Source organism: Bactrocera dorsalis, chromosome 1 (assembly GCF_023373825.1).
Source record: "Bactrocera dorsalis isolate Fly_Bdor chromosome 1, ASM2337382v1, whole genome shotgun sequence".
Lineage (NCBI taxonomy): Eukaryota > Metazoa > Arthropoda > Insecta > Diptera > Tephritidae > Bactrocera > Bactrocera dorsalis.
In genome coordinates this window covers 74,548,906-74,562,081 of record NC_064303.1, presented here as the reverse complement: position 1 = coordinate 74,562,081, position 13,176 = coordinate 74,548,906, and the positions used below count along the sequence as shown (strand labels likewise).

General features: G+C 40.7%; 1 protein-coding gene across 1 annotated transcript; it reads right to left on the bottom strand.

Annotated features, from left to right (window-relative positions):
• Positions 1–864: 864 nt before the first annotated feature.
• Positions 865–1,473, bottom strand: LOC125777988 (GATA zinc finger domain-containing protein 8-like). Its single transcript, XM_049454085.1, has one exon. The coding sequence runs from the start codon at positions 1,471–1,473 to the stop codon at positions 865–867; it is 609 nt and encodes a 202-aa protein (XP_049310042.1).
• Positions 1,474–13,176: the final 11,703 nt, after the last annotated feature.

The following is a 13,176-nucleotide window of genomic DNA, read 5'->3' as shown; positions in this document are numbered from 1 at the left end:
TCGCAATGCGTCTGGAACTTCACCCAATCAGCGTAATCAGTTTTGAATACCTTATTTATTTTGTAGTTTTTAGTTGTTGAACTTAGGTGCAATTTTAGTACAATGGGGAAGTGATCGCTTCCATGCAGGTGATCGAGTATACTCCATTCGCACTCTGTGACAAGTGTGTCGGTGCACATTGTAAGATCTACATGGGAAAAAGTGGAGTGAGTGGAAAAGTGTGTCGCGGATCCGTTATTCAAACATATTAAGTTAGAGGAAAGTAAAGCATCTTCAATGCATTTGCCCCTCTTGTTGGCTATTGGAGAGCCCCATAGTGGACTCCGTGCATTAAAATCACCAGCGAAAATTAAAAGAGTAGAAGTTTGGTTGATTAATTGCAGGATGCCTGTAGAATTGTTCGTCTGGTGCAATATAGGTGCAGATAATGGTGATTTTTTTAACTAAGATAATTTCGATCGACATAGCCATCAAGTTGGATTGAATGGCATTAATTTTGTGTGGAATATCTCTTCTAATGAGAATCACAATGCCTCTTTTACTTGTGCTAATATGTGGAAGATTGTGAAACATGTCAATGTACTGCTTAGGAGTAAAAGCCGACAAGTTGAAAGAGATGTGAGTTTCATTTAAGAGTATAAAAGCTGGGGTATGATCTTGTATTAATAATTGAAGCTCATTGTAATTATTAGTGTAGCCGTTTAAATTCCATTGTAATATTGGAATCATAAGATCTACTTATGTAGGAAGAAAAGAAAAAGGGAAACAGAAGAGAGCTAGAATTTCAACTCGTATGAGCAATCAGTTGAAGCTGAGTGTCACCAATTGAGTACTAGTTCAAAAGAGACTAAAAGCTAAGCGTATTTATTCAGAGTCAATTTCTATTTGTTCAGTATGTTCAGTAGAGTATTGATTATCGTTGGAAATGCTTGTTGTTGGAAAGAGATTTTCGTGATTAGGTGGATTAGATTGCACAGTAGTGTTGGTAGTAGTATTTTTGAAGTCAGTATATTTATTAAGCGAGTTTAAGGAGTTGTTTAAGTTAGAAATGAAAGAGGCTGTTGTTGGACTGAAAAGTTTGGGATTTAAGAAAGAGTCTTGTTGGGTACAGTTGTCGCTGATATTTTTAGCTGAATGTGAGACGTTGTTGTAGTCAGAACTGATCGATGTAGGCTTGTTGATGGAAATATGCTTATTGTTGGCGTTTGATGAGTGATTTTTGCTAGTTAAAGATTTTAATGATGAGTTGGGTGCAGAGGTGACCTCTGCGTTTTCTTTTGATGTAGTAGGCAAGTCATTGTCGGCGGTTCTATGAGTAGTTTTAGATTTTGTGGAATTGTTGATGGCTGAAATTTTTGTTGGTGTGGTGGTTTCAGAGGATACCTCTTTTGCAGGTTGAAGCACATGTGCAAAGCTAGCAGTGAGGGAAGGGAGGGAAGTATTTTCTCTATACTTTTTGAAGGCTTCGTGCATACTGCGCTTTTCTAGTGTCTTTATTTTTAAAATTTCTTTGGTTTGCATATACTTTGGACACGTATAGTCAGAAGAGCGATGCTCGCCAGATCAATTCGAACACATAACTCGGATGCAGTCATTATCGTGTGGAGAGGGAAAATTGCAAATTTCGCATGTTGGGGAGCCTTTACAATGTTTTTGCGTATGACCCAATTTCTGATATGACCTGCAGCGCATTGAATTAGGCACGTACGGTCGCACAGAAGTCATCCTCCATGCGATGTTTATTTTGTTTGGAAGGGAATAACTGGTGAATGATATTAGCATAACACCAGTAGGCTTTATAACACCTTCAACTTTGCGAGTGAACTTATAAACCGCGGAAACTTCGTAAGAACTGAGTCCTTCTATTATTTCGCTTTCAGGCACACCGTTTAAGAACGGTGCGTAAATGGTGCCTTTGTTACAATTAAGATGTTGATGATAGCTAGCGCTAACAGCGCCAATGTTGAAAAAACATTTCGTTTTTATAAACTTTTCTGCTACTTGCTTATTTTTCACTAGCAGTAATAGGCTGCCGTCGCGTAATTCACTAATTTTGTTTATATCTTTGCTCACGGTGTAAACACGAAAACAAGAAACCTTCGAAAGCGGTGTAGTATTCTCATCGGATTTAATCACTATATACTTGGGTCATAACTTTTTATTGGCGGTAAGTCAGGAAAAGCATCTCGCAGTTTTTGATACGATTTTTTACGTTTTGGTTGGGGACCTTGGGCCAGCGCAGCAAACCTGTTGTCCCCGAACTGGAAGCCCACCGGGGGCATAATGGAAAAATTATAATACACTTATATAAGTATTGGATTATATTTCTCACTTAAAATAAGTATTAATCGCGTTACTTAAGTAAGCAGACCGGTGTGCAAAAAAAAAAACACCAAAAGAGAGCTATATGAATAGCTGTAAACTCAGAGAAAGACGCTAACTCAACTGCTCAGTACGAGGTTTAGTCGGTGACTGTGCCGGAAAATTATTTGACATCGTTGCTTGTAAATGCTTCTCTTTTTTTCTTGCACTTGTCCAAACGAAAGGAAAGTTCCTATCAATGAACAACCATTTCTCTTGGACTAGAGAACCAGAAGAATTGGTCGCATTGGAAGTGTTGATCTATCTGAAACAAAAAAGATTACAAAGAAAAATGAACGTAAAGAAAAGCTTTCAAAACGTCATTCAACATCAACACTTACCAGAAAAGTATCAGCTAGAACACGTGACCATTCAGATCAGCCAGACTCTCATACAGCCAGACTCTCGACGACAACAATGTAGGTGCGTCGCACATGGATTCTTCCAAAAACGATGCTGATGATGAATTTTCTCTTCCATCCTCAAAAACCAAACAAAACACACTAGTATTAGAACACACTGCTTTAGCTGCCCAAAGATTTGGAGTAAGTGATAGAGCAGCGGCCTTGATTGTTTCATCGGCTTTTCTGGATGCCAAAAAAGCAGGCTTGATAACAGAGGATCAGGCTAGCTTTGTCACTGACAAATGTAAGATTAGTCGGGCAAAAAAAAGTGTTGGAGTTAAGCTCCAAAACACCGAAAGTATTGACTCTGTATATGGGCTGTATTTTGACGGCCGCAAAGACAATACACTTACACAAGTCAGCGAAGGTGAAAAGTACTACCGCGACAATGTCAAAGAGGAACATATTTCTCTTATAGCGGAACCTGGTTGTCATTACTTTGGCCACGTCACCTCTCCTTCCGGGTCAGCTGAGGATGAGACGCAAGCTATATGGCAACATTTACAAGACAATTCAGTTGATGTGGAATATCTAGAAGTTATCGGTGCTGATGGCACCAACACGAACACAGGTTGGAAAGGTGGAATCATTCGGAAACTAGAAGAAAAAATAGGTACGCCATTACAATGGGTTGTTTGTCTTCTACATTTCAACGAACTTCCATTTCGTGCTCTTTTCGTACACATAGATGGTGTCTCAAAGAGTCCAAATACATTCTCTGGCGACATAGGTAAACTGCTCCCTGATTGTGAGAAGTTGCCTGTTGTCAAATTTGAAAGCTTTCCATCCTGCCAATTACCTTCTGAGGTTATTAACACATTGACGGACAGTAGGAACAAGTAAAGTTCGAAAATTGACACTATGTGTTTTTGTAATTTTTAGAATATTTAAAGTATAGTTTTACTATTTCTGCTTAAATAAACTTAATTTTGAATAATTCAGCACCTTTAATTAGGTTGCGGCCATAACCGTCATGGCGCCAGCGCACTCTAGACTTGAAGTAATGGGACGATGGCAGCTATCGCCGCAGTGTCTGTAAACGACCGTTTCGTTTTAGACGGCTGTCGCCGTCATGCCACATAGTGAACTTCGCTTTGACGGCTATAGACGCAAGTGTCCGTAAACGTGTTAAGCTGTTATTTCCGGCCAATGTTCCTCAGATTTAGCGTCGATGCATCCAGGTAACATGTGCAAATCTCGCTGGCTCACCTGTGCAAATAGAATTCTGAGATTATACATTTCTACTGACAAAACCAACAAAGGAAATAAAGATTTTGGTCAAATACATACTTTCAGTTTACTCACCTTTGTGGTCCTCAATATGATTCAACAGTTCAATCAAAGATGGCTCGCGCCATTTCTATGCTGCAATTCAAAGGTCGAGATACTTACCTGCTAAACTGCGCAAGGTTGTCGATTCATCCATTCAACAGAATGCTTTCTTTGCTCTTCCAGAAAACATTCTCCTTAGTATGATGACTGACGAACGGATAGAAGTCAGAAAGTTGGCCCTTGACCGTCTTCTGGCCACCAGAGAAGCAGAGTCTGACACCGTAAATGGGAGGGTTAGATGTAATAAAGTGCCAAAGCTGAATTCCAAAGCTAATAATTATTACGATATGATTAACTGGAAGACTATTACCTTGACTGTTCCACCAGTTCTTTGTTCAGTTTCTAACGAAGAACTCATAAAAGGGCTGTCGGGAGACACTGCAGAGGTATGAAAATTTAGTGAATTCCCCTCTCACACCGTGGCAGTCGAAAGAACCGTCAAACTGGTGACAGAGGCATCTTCTAAAGTTATTGGTTCCCAATCTCGTGATCGTTTTATACGCTCTACACTGAAATCAAGGCAACAAGTGCCAAAGTTTAGTACAAAATCTGATTTTATCAATAAATTTGACACAGATTTAGACTAAAACAAGCCTGACATATGGTTGGTTGGTTGGGTTGGGCTTGAGAGGAACGGGAAGACCGTCCACCTCCACGCGGTGGGTTCTGGGTGACCAATACAGGTTAGCTGAGAGCTGCAACAATTTTCACCTTGCGCTGTGGCGCGCCGCCTTTTCGCTCGTATCTCGGGAACGGTTCGTCCTACGGCCATGATCAGGTATACCATTTCGGTAGCAAATGACGTGACAAATAACTTTTGTTTTTTTACATTTTGCCATGAGATGCGTATTTCAGGCGCTAGGTAGACAATTTCACGATTTTAGGTGAATTTCCGAAATTTCAAGGCCGGAGTTGGGGTTGAAGACGCAATCCGATCTCAAAACAAAAAGTTGCATTGGAATCAGGAAGTACTGAGGCAACTTTTCCGCACTATTAGAAATCCCGAATCGAAAAAAGTCCGGAATCTACTCACCCTAATGTATACTCGTATATAAAATTGCTTAGATTCCAATCCTCTGATTAACGTTTTACATCGTAATGTATTCCTGGCTTTTATTCCAGCAAGTTGCAATAGTATAAAATGTTCGGTTGTACCCGAACTTAGCCCTTTCTTACTAGCTTTCTTTTACACTTGATACTATTATGTATTAATAATGTGCTTAATATTATGTTAGCAATGGAGGATGGAGTCATGTGTAGAAGTTCACGCAAGTGAGGAAAGTTCTCTGATCGCCATTGGGAGTGGCCAGAAACGATTCTTTTACATATGACTCAAGCAGCTCACGACTTCCGGTCTTTGACCAAGTATCCTCTGGGTAGCCTAAGAACATCCGTTTGAAGGCGAGCTAAAGTGAGAAGGCGAAACATCCCCCGCATAGGGTTGTGCGCTGGGTCTGGGACCCACCACGTAAAAAAAACACCCCAATGAAAAGGAAAAAACAGCCTCGGATGAGAGACCCCCCTTTTGATGACGACCATGGCAAACGAAATAAGGACTATGATTTGAGGGCATGCACATGGAATGTCCGGTCCCTTAATTGGGAAGGTGCCGCTGCCCAGCTGGTAGATGTTCTCGTAAAGATAAAGGCTGACATCACCACCGTCCAAGAAATGCCATGGACGGGACAAGGACAGAGACGAGTAGGTCCTTGTGATATTTACTACAGTGGCCATATAAGGGGCCAAGTTTGGTGTTGGATTCGTGGTCGGAGAGAGACGCCGTCGTCGAGTACTATCATTCACTCCGGAAAATGAACGTCCAGCCACAATCCGCATCAAAGCGAGGTTCTTCAATATATCGCTGATTTGTTGTGCTTGGAGCGCACTTATGAGAGATGCCCCCGCCACGATGTCAAAATCGTGTTTGGCGACTTCAACGCCAGGATGGGCAAAGAAGGTATCTTTGGCACTACGGTCGGTAAATTCAGCCTCCACGAGGAAACATCCTCAAATTGGTTGAGGCTGATTGACTTCGCCGGGGTCCGAAATATGGTTATCTGTAGTACTAGATTCCAGCATAAGAAGATACATCAAGCTACCTGGCTGTCTCCGGATCGAAAAACCACCAACCAGATCGATCATGTTGTGATAGACGGAAGACACGTCCCCAGTGTTTTAGATGTGCGTGCGCTCCGAGGTCCTAACATCGACTCGGACCACTATCTTGTTGCAGCCAAAATTCGCACCCGCCTCCGTGCAGCAAAAAACGCACGCCAACAAACACAAGGAAGGTTCGACGTCGAGAAACTGCATCACAACAGACAGCCGAACGATTTTCTACTCGGCTTGCACTCCTGCTCTCTGAGAGCACTCGTCAACAACTCGGTATAAGGGAACTGTGGGACGGCATTTTAAACTCCTTACGTACAGCTGCAACCAAAACCATTGGTTTTCGGAAAGTGCAAAAGAAGATACCGTGAGTTGAAGAGGGCAGCGAGACGCATTTGCAGACAGAAGAAGAAAGAGACCGAAATGCGTGAGTACGAAGAGGTTGATAAGCTGGCCGACAGGGGTTATGCTCGAAAATTCTACGAAAAGATGCGGCGGCTTACAGAAGGTTTCAAGACCGGAGCATACTCTTGTAGAACCCCCCAAGGTGATCTAGCCACCGATGTCCAGAGCATACTTAAATTATGGAGGGAACACTTCTCCAGCCTGCTGAATGGCAGTGAACGCACAACACCAGTAGAAGGCGAACCCGATACCCCAATCGATGACGATGGAGCAGACGTTCCATTGCCCGACCATGAAGAAGTTCGAATAGCAATTGCCCACCTCAAAAACGACAAAGCGGCAGGGGCCGTTGGATTTCTGGCTGAACTATTCAAACACGGCGGCGAAGAACTGATAAGGAGCATGCATCAGCTTCTTTGTAAAATATGGTCGAATGAAAGCATATCCAACGATTGGAATTTAAGTGCGCTATGCCCAATCCTTAAAAAAGGAGACCGCACAATCTGCGCCAACTACGGTGGGATAAGCCTCCTCAACATCGCGTACAAGGTTCTATCGAGCGTATTGTGTGAAAGATTAAAGCCCACCGTCAACAAACTGATTGGACCTTATCAGTGTGGCTTCAGACCTGGTAAATCAACAACCGACCAGATATTCACCATGCGCCAAATCCGTGAAAGGAGAATTGACACACACCACCTCTTCGTCGATTTCAAGGCTGCTTTCGACAGCACGAAAAGGAGCTGCCTTTATGCCGCGATGTCTGCATTTGGTATCCCCGCAAAACTAATACGGCTGTGTAAGCTGACGTTGCGCAATACCAAAAGCTCCGTCGGGATCGGGAAGGACCTCTCCGAGCCGTTCGATAACGAACGAGGCTTCAGACAAGGCGACTCCCTATCGTGCGACTTCTTCAATCTGCTGCTGGAGAAAATTATTCGAGCTGCAGAACTTAATCGAGCAGGTACAATCTTTTATAAGAGTATACAGCTGCTGGCGTATGCCGATGATACTGATATCATCGCCCTCAACACTCGCGCCGTTAAAGTCCTCTCTCGACGAACAAAAGCCAAACTCTCTAAGTCGCTCAACAACATCAACCGATGAGTCGACGTTGCGAGTTTTCGAGAGAAAAGTTCTGCGAAAGATTTATGGTCCTTTGCGCGTTGGCCACGGCGAATATCGCAATCGATGGAACGATGAGCTGTACGAGATATACGACGACATTGACATAGTTCAGAGAATTAAAAGACAGCGGCTATGCTGGCTAAGTCATGTTGTCCGGATGGATGAAAACACTCCAGCTCTGAAAGTATTCGACGCAGTACCCGCCGCGGCAAGCAGAGAAAGAGGAAGTCCTCCACTCCATTGGAAGGACCAAGTGGAGAAGGACTTGGCCTCGCTTGGAATATCCAATTGGCGCCATGTAGCGAAGAGAAGAAACGACTGGCGCGCTGTTGTTGACACGGCTATAATCGCGTAAACGGTGTCTACGCCAGTAAAGAAGAAGAATAATGGTTTTTATCCCTTGTTGTGATTTGTGATCAGCCGTCACCGTGTACTGACGTATTTTTTTTCCGCGTTTTGTTGTTTTATCTTTATTAATGTCGTGTGTTTGCGGGCATAGAGTTGACCGTGCTCAGCCCAAGATCAGTTGCCATAAATGCCATCAATTCTTCGACTTGTCGTGTGTGTACTTATCACAGGGTGGTGTAGATTTTTTGCACAAATATAAAAATGCTTTTTACTGTAAAGTGTGCGCGGTAGTTCGGAGAAATTCCATTCGTTCGCCGCCTGCGGCGCCATCAGTGCTGAGTGCACTCATATTTTAAGTTCCCAGCGACAAAATGCTGAACAATCGAACAAGGAAGTAACTGACCTTTGTTGGAGCATAACAATCATAATAAAGAAAATGTAGTGCTTAATTCTCTTGTATTGGAAGTAAGTTCACTGAGAAGTGAACAAGCGAAGGCGCTCGCGCTCGCGCTCGCAATTATGTGATGATCGTAATTCGTTAATCGCTAAGCTTAATGAACTGAAATCAGAGATCTGCACTGTGCATAAGAAATTATCCGATAATGACAAGTTCTCTGCACCAGCTTCGAATGTTATCTCTGCTGCCTACCCCTCTCTCACTGCTGCGACTTCAGTTGGTACAAGTGACTCTACAATCGCTGCGCCGTCTAACGCTGCTGTTTCTGCTGATAATGTGTGTGGGAATTATCTCGCTCCCGCTGCACCGAAGGCACTCTCTGCAGCTTCAACTACTGCTAACTCTATCTTCACCTCTACGACTATTGTGGGTACAAATGCTCCGTCACCTAACGTTGTTGTTTCTGCTCCCACCGATAGTGTGAGTATGGATTATCTCGCTCCCGCTACTTCGAACGCACTCTCTGCTGCTCCGTCTGCTGCTTGCTCCACTCTCTCTATTGCTGCTGATAATAATAATGCCAATACATATGCTGACGCTGTTGGTAGGAATATCAACACTCAAGTGCTGAATACAATGCTGGCGACAGACGACAAACGACATCTGTCAAATATTAAAATACAGACGTTCTTATGGACACTGCTATTTTGACAGCTGCATGACTACACGACTGTAGGCCGACGGTTGTTGTTCTCACTAACTTCAATATTCTCCTATATTTGCCAACGACAGTAGGACGACAGTAGAGTTGACAGTAGAATTGAAGATAGAGAGATGAGGAGGAGTGGTGATGCCACTAATAGTAAAATGTAAAATTATTTACAGCTCCTACAAACTTGACGTTATTTTACAAATAAAAGCATAAAATAGCTCTATTTTACCATTTGTAATAACAATTGATAATTTAAAACAAATAAATATACCTATTTACTTATTTTTTTCATAAAAAATTTCATTTTGAACAAAATATTAAAATTTCATTGAAGTGCAAGGTATTAGTATCGCTACAACGAAATTGTGTATATGCAAAATGGACAACTGCGTTGTCTTGTGTACATGCCGGCCATTGTTATGTTGCTGCATTCTTACGAATGTTCATGTTAGTAAGATGCACAACGCCATTTTCAGTTCACTGTCGTGCTGTCGTGTCGTGTCGTTAGCATTGTATTCAGCATATCACTTGAAAGCCAATAACAATCCAACAGTTGCTGCTAAACCAGCTCGCCCCCCTGTCGCTGTCAATGCTGCTCAATCTGCCGCCGTTGATGATTTTGTGAACCTGAAATCTTCTACTTAAATTACTGCTAATAGCAATTTGAAGTTAAAAGTGAGTACTAGGAACAAAAATCCCCATCCACTTCAACTGTTGTTGGTTTTAATGCCAATCGTGATCTTAATGTGGTCATACCCAAGAAATGGATTCACTTATCTTCCTTTAAGAACTGAGTCACTGAGGAAGATATTATATCTTTTGTTGTTAAACATGCTAATGTTTATAGAGTGCATCTTCTATGTTATAAATTAATTAAGAAAGATACCGATATCACGAGTAATAATCTTAAGAGGATAAACTTTAAGTTAGGTGTGTCCCCATCTTTTTTTAATATCGTTTTCTCCTCTTAAGTGTGGCCTTATGGCATCAAGTTGCGTCCCTTTAAGTTTTTTCCAAAGGGAGGGGAAAACAGCGCTGCAGATTAGTTGATGCGCTTGTTAATCACGATTCTATTCATGCGTTTTCTGCACCTTCCTCAACTGGCTCCTGTCTTAAGGTGTACTACCAAAATTTATCGGGTATTAGGTGTAAATCAAATATTATTCGCAATTTTTCTTCACATTTGGATTTCGATATTATCGTTATTGTTGAGACTTGGCTGAATTCTAGTTATTTTGATAGCGAATATTTTAACTCAAATCTCTATTATGTCTTCCGCAAGGACAGAGATCACGAAAAAACTGGCTGTCTAAGAGGGGGTGGAGTTCTCTTAGCAGTTCATCGCAAATATCGTCCTCGCTTAATTATGCTTGATAATGAAGATTCTATTCTGGACCAACTATGTATCTGTGTCAATGATGCTCTGTTCATTGCAGTCTCAAAGAATTAGGAGGGATCTTCTAGAGTTGTATAAGTTGCACGCAAATAATATTTCCTCGCTGGTATTAAATAAGGTGAAAGAGAATAATATTTGTGACTTTAATTTAAGCAATATCGTCTGGTCTGGGTGTTCTTATAGTCCTGCTCTTATTCCTTCAAATTTTTCGTCTTCTCAGGACTTATTTCTCATTAATAGCTTGCTTAGTCTCAGTCTGATTCAAATCAACTCATATTCAAATGGTCTCGATCGATTTCTTGACTTAGTCTTTCTCAGTGATTATTTAAAATTTAGGTTTCTTGATGGATTCTCTTCAATTACTCCAGCCACAATCCATCATTCTACGCTAGCGTTTGAGGTGGTTACTTATCTTTTCCCTCCTGTTAAACCTATTGATGGGCTTGGTTTTAATTTACATTTTCTGATTTTGAACGACTCAACAATCAGCTCTTTGAAATTAAATGGGATGATTTACTATCGGGACTTGATACGGCTAATAGTTTCTCCACTTTTAAGAAATCAATTCAGGGATTTTGCCATTATAATATCCCGCTCAAACACATACAACCATATAAGTTGCCAGGGTACACTAAGGACCTTAAACGTCTAAAAAATCTTAGAAATAAATACTATAGACAATTCTCTTCAACTAAATCTCATGTTTCCTTTGTTCAATATCAGAATTACACAAAACTGTTTAATGAATTGGATAAGTTTCTCTATAAAAGGTTTATTAATAATACGGAGTCTACAATTTAGTCGAACCCTAAGTTCTTTTGGAATTTTGTAAAATCTAGAAGAGCGTGTTCGAGGGGGCTTTACGCTGGGGTGATAAGTCGGCATGTACGCCGGTCGAAATCTCCAATTTGTTCGCTGAATTTTTCAAATCGAACTATGTTCAAGATGATGGTACTAGTTACACGTTTTCAGCTAATAACTTCCCATCCATAAATTTTGGCTCACTGTGTCTTTCACAGAACTATATTGCCAAAGCTATTTGTGATATTAAGTCTTCTTCCAAATTGGATTTGGATGGGCTTCCGAACGTACTTATAAAAAATTGTACTGCCTTTGTATATCCTCTCATGCTTATCTTCAATAAGTCTCTCGCCACCGGGAATTTTATTTCTGATTGGAAATTGACATGCATTACCCCTATTCATAAAGGTGGTAGAAAGGATGTTGTCTCCAATTACAGGCCTATTTCTAAACTTTCTACTATTTTGAACATTTTTGAGTGTTCTGTTAAAAATAAATTATTTTTTGCAGTAAAATCAATAATTAATGTCAATCAGCATGGGTTTGTCTGTGGGCGCTCCACTGTATCAAACTTAGCAGTTTTTAGCGATTATTGTATGTCTACATTCTCCGCTGGATTTCAAGTAGATTGTGTTTACACAGATTTCTCTAAAGCCTTTGATAAAGTATCACACACTATTCTAATTAAAAAATTATCATCTCTAGGGTTTCACTCGGTCTTCTTGAAGTGGATTAAATCATATCTGCAAAACAGACGATGCGTTGTCAGTGTCGATGGAGTGTCATTTGATTCATTCATTGCGACTTCGGGAGTCCCACAAGGAAGCGTCTTGGGTCCACTTCTCTTTGTGCTGTTTATCAATGACATTTCCTGCTGCTTCTCTTTCGCCAACTTTCTGTTATATGCAGATGACTTAAAAATATTTCTAATTGCGTCCTAAAATGCGTTACTGAAATCAGAGATCTTGGGGTAATCTTTGACAACAGATTTTCTTTCAGTAATCACATCAACTATATCACTTCAAAATCATTTTCTGTACTCGGCCTTGTCCGTCGAAATTCTACAAATTTTTCCGACCCCTATACATTAAAATTACTGTACACATGTTTTTTGCAGTCCATTTTGGAGTATGCAGTATTTATTTGGAGACCATATTGCATATCGTCAATTAACAGGATCGAGCGTGTTCAAAAGATCTTTCTTAAATATGCTCTCCGCTCCTTAAAGTTTGTTGACCCAATACCATCGTATACATCGCGTTTATTGCTTTTACCTCTTAAATTACTGGAAAATCGAAGGTCCGTTTTCTCCCTTTCATTTGTCTTCAATGTAATTAACGGTGGTATTGACTGTCCCTATTTATTACGAAAACTTAACTTCAATACTCCCCAGCGTTGTCTCAGATCCATTTCCCCATTTTATTACAAAAAGGAAAGTACTAACTTTGCTGAATATGCTCCCCTCAAGAGGGCTATGCGTGAGTTTAACTCGATTTCCGAGAAGGTTCTTCTGGATTTCTCTCACTTCATTAATACTCAATTCTGTTTTTTAGTTTAAGTTATCTACTCATGTTATTGTAATTTAATTATTTTAGAATTATAATATGCATCCTAGTTTTTCATTAGTCTGTAAGAATTAATGTTCATAGACTTTACTAAATAAATAAATAAATAAATAATTCTGCATGTATGGCTTTATATGCGACGCATAGGAATATTGCTATGTACGTTTTGTATGAAGCTCTTCTAGACGATAGGTTGTCGTGAAAAGGCCGCAAAAGTC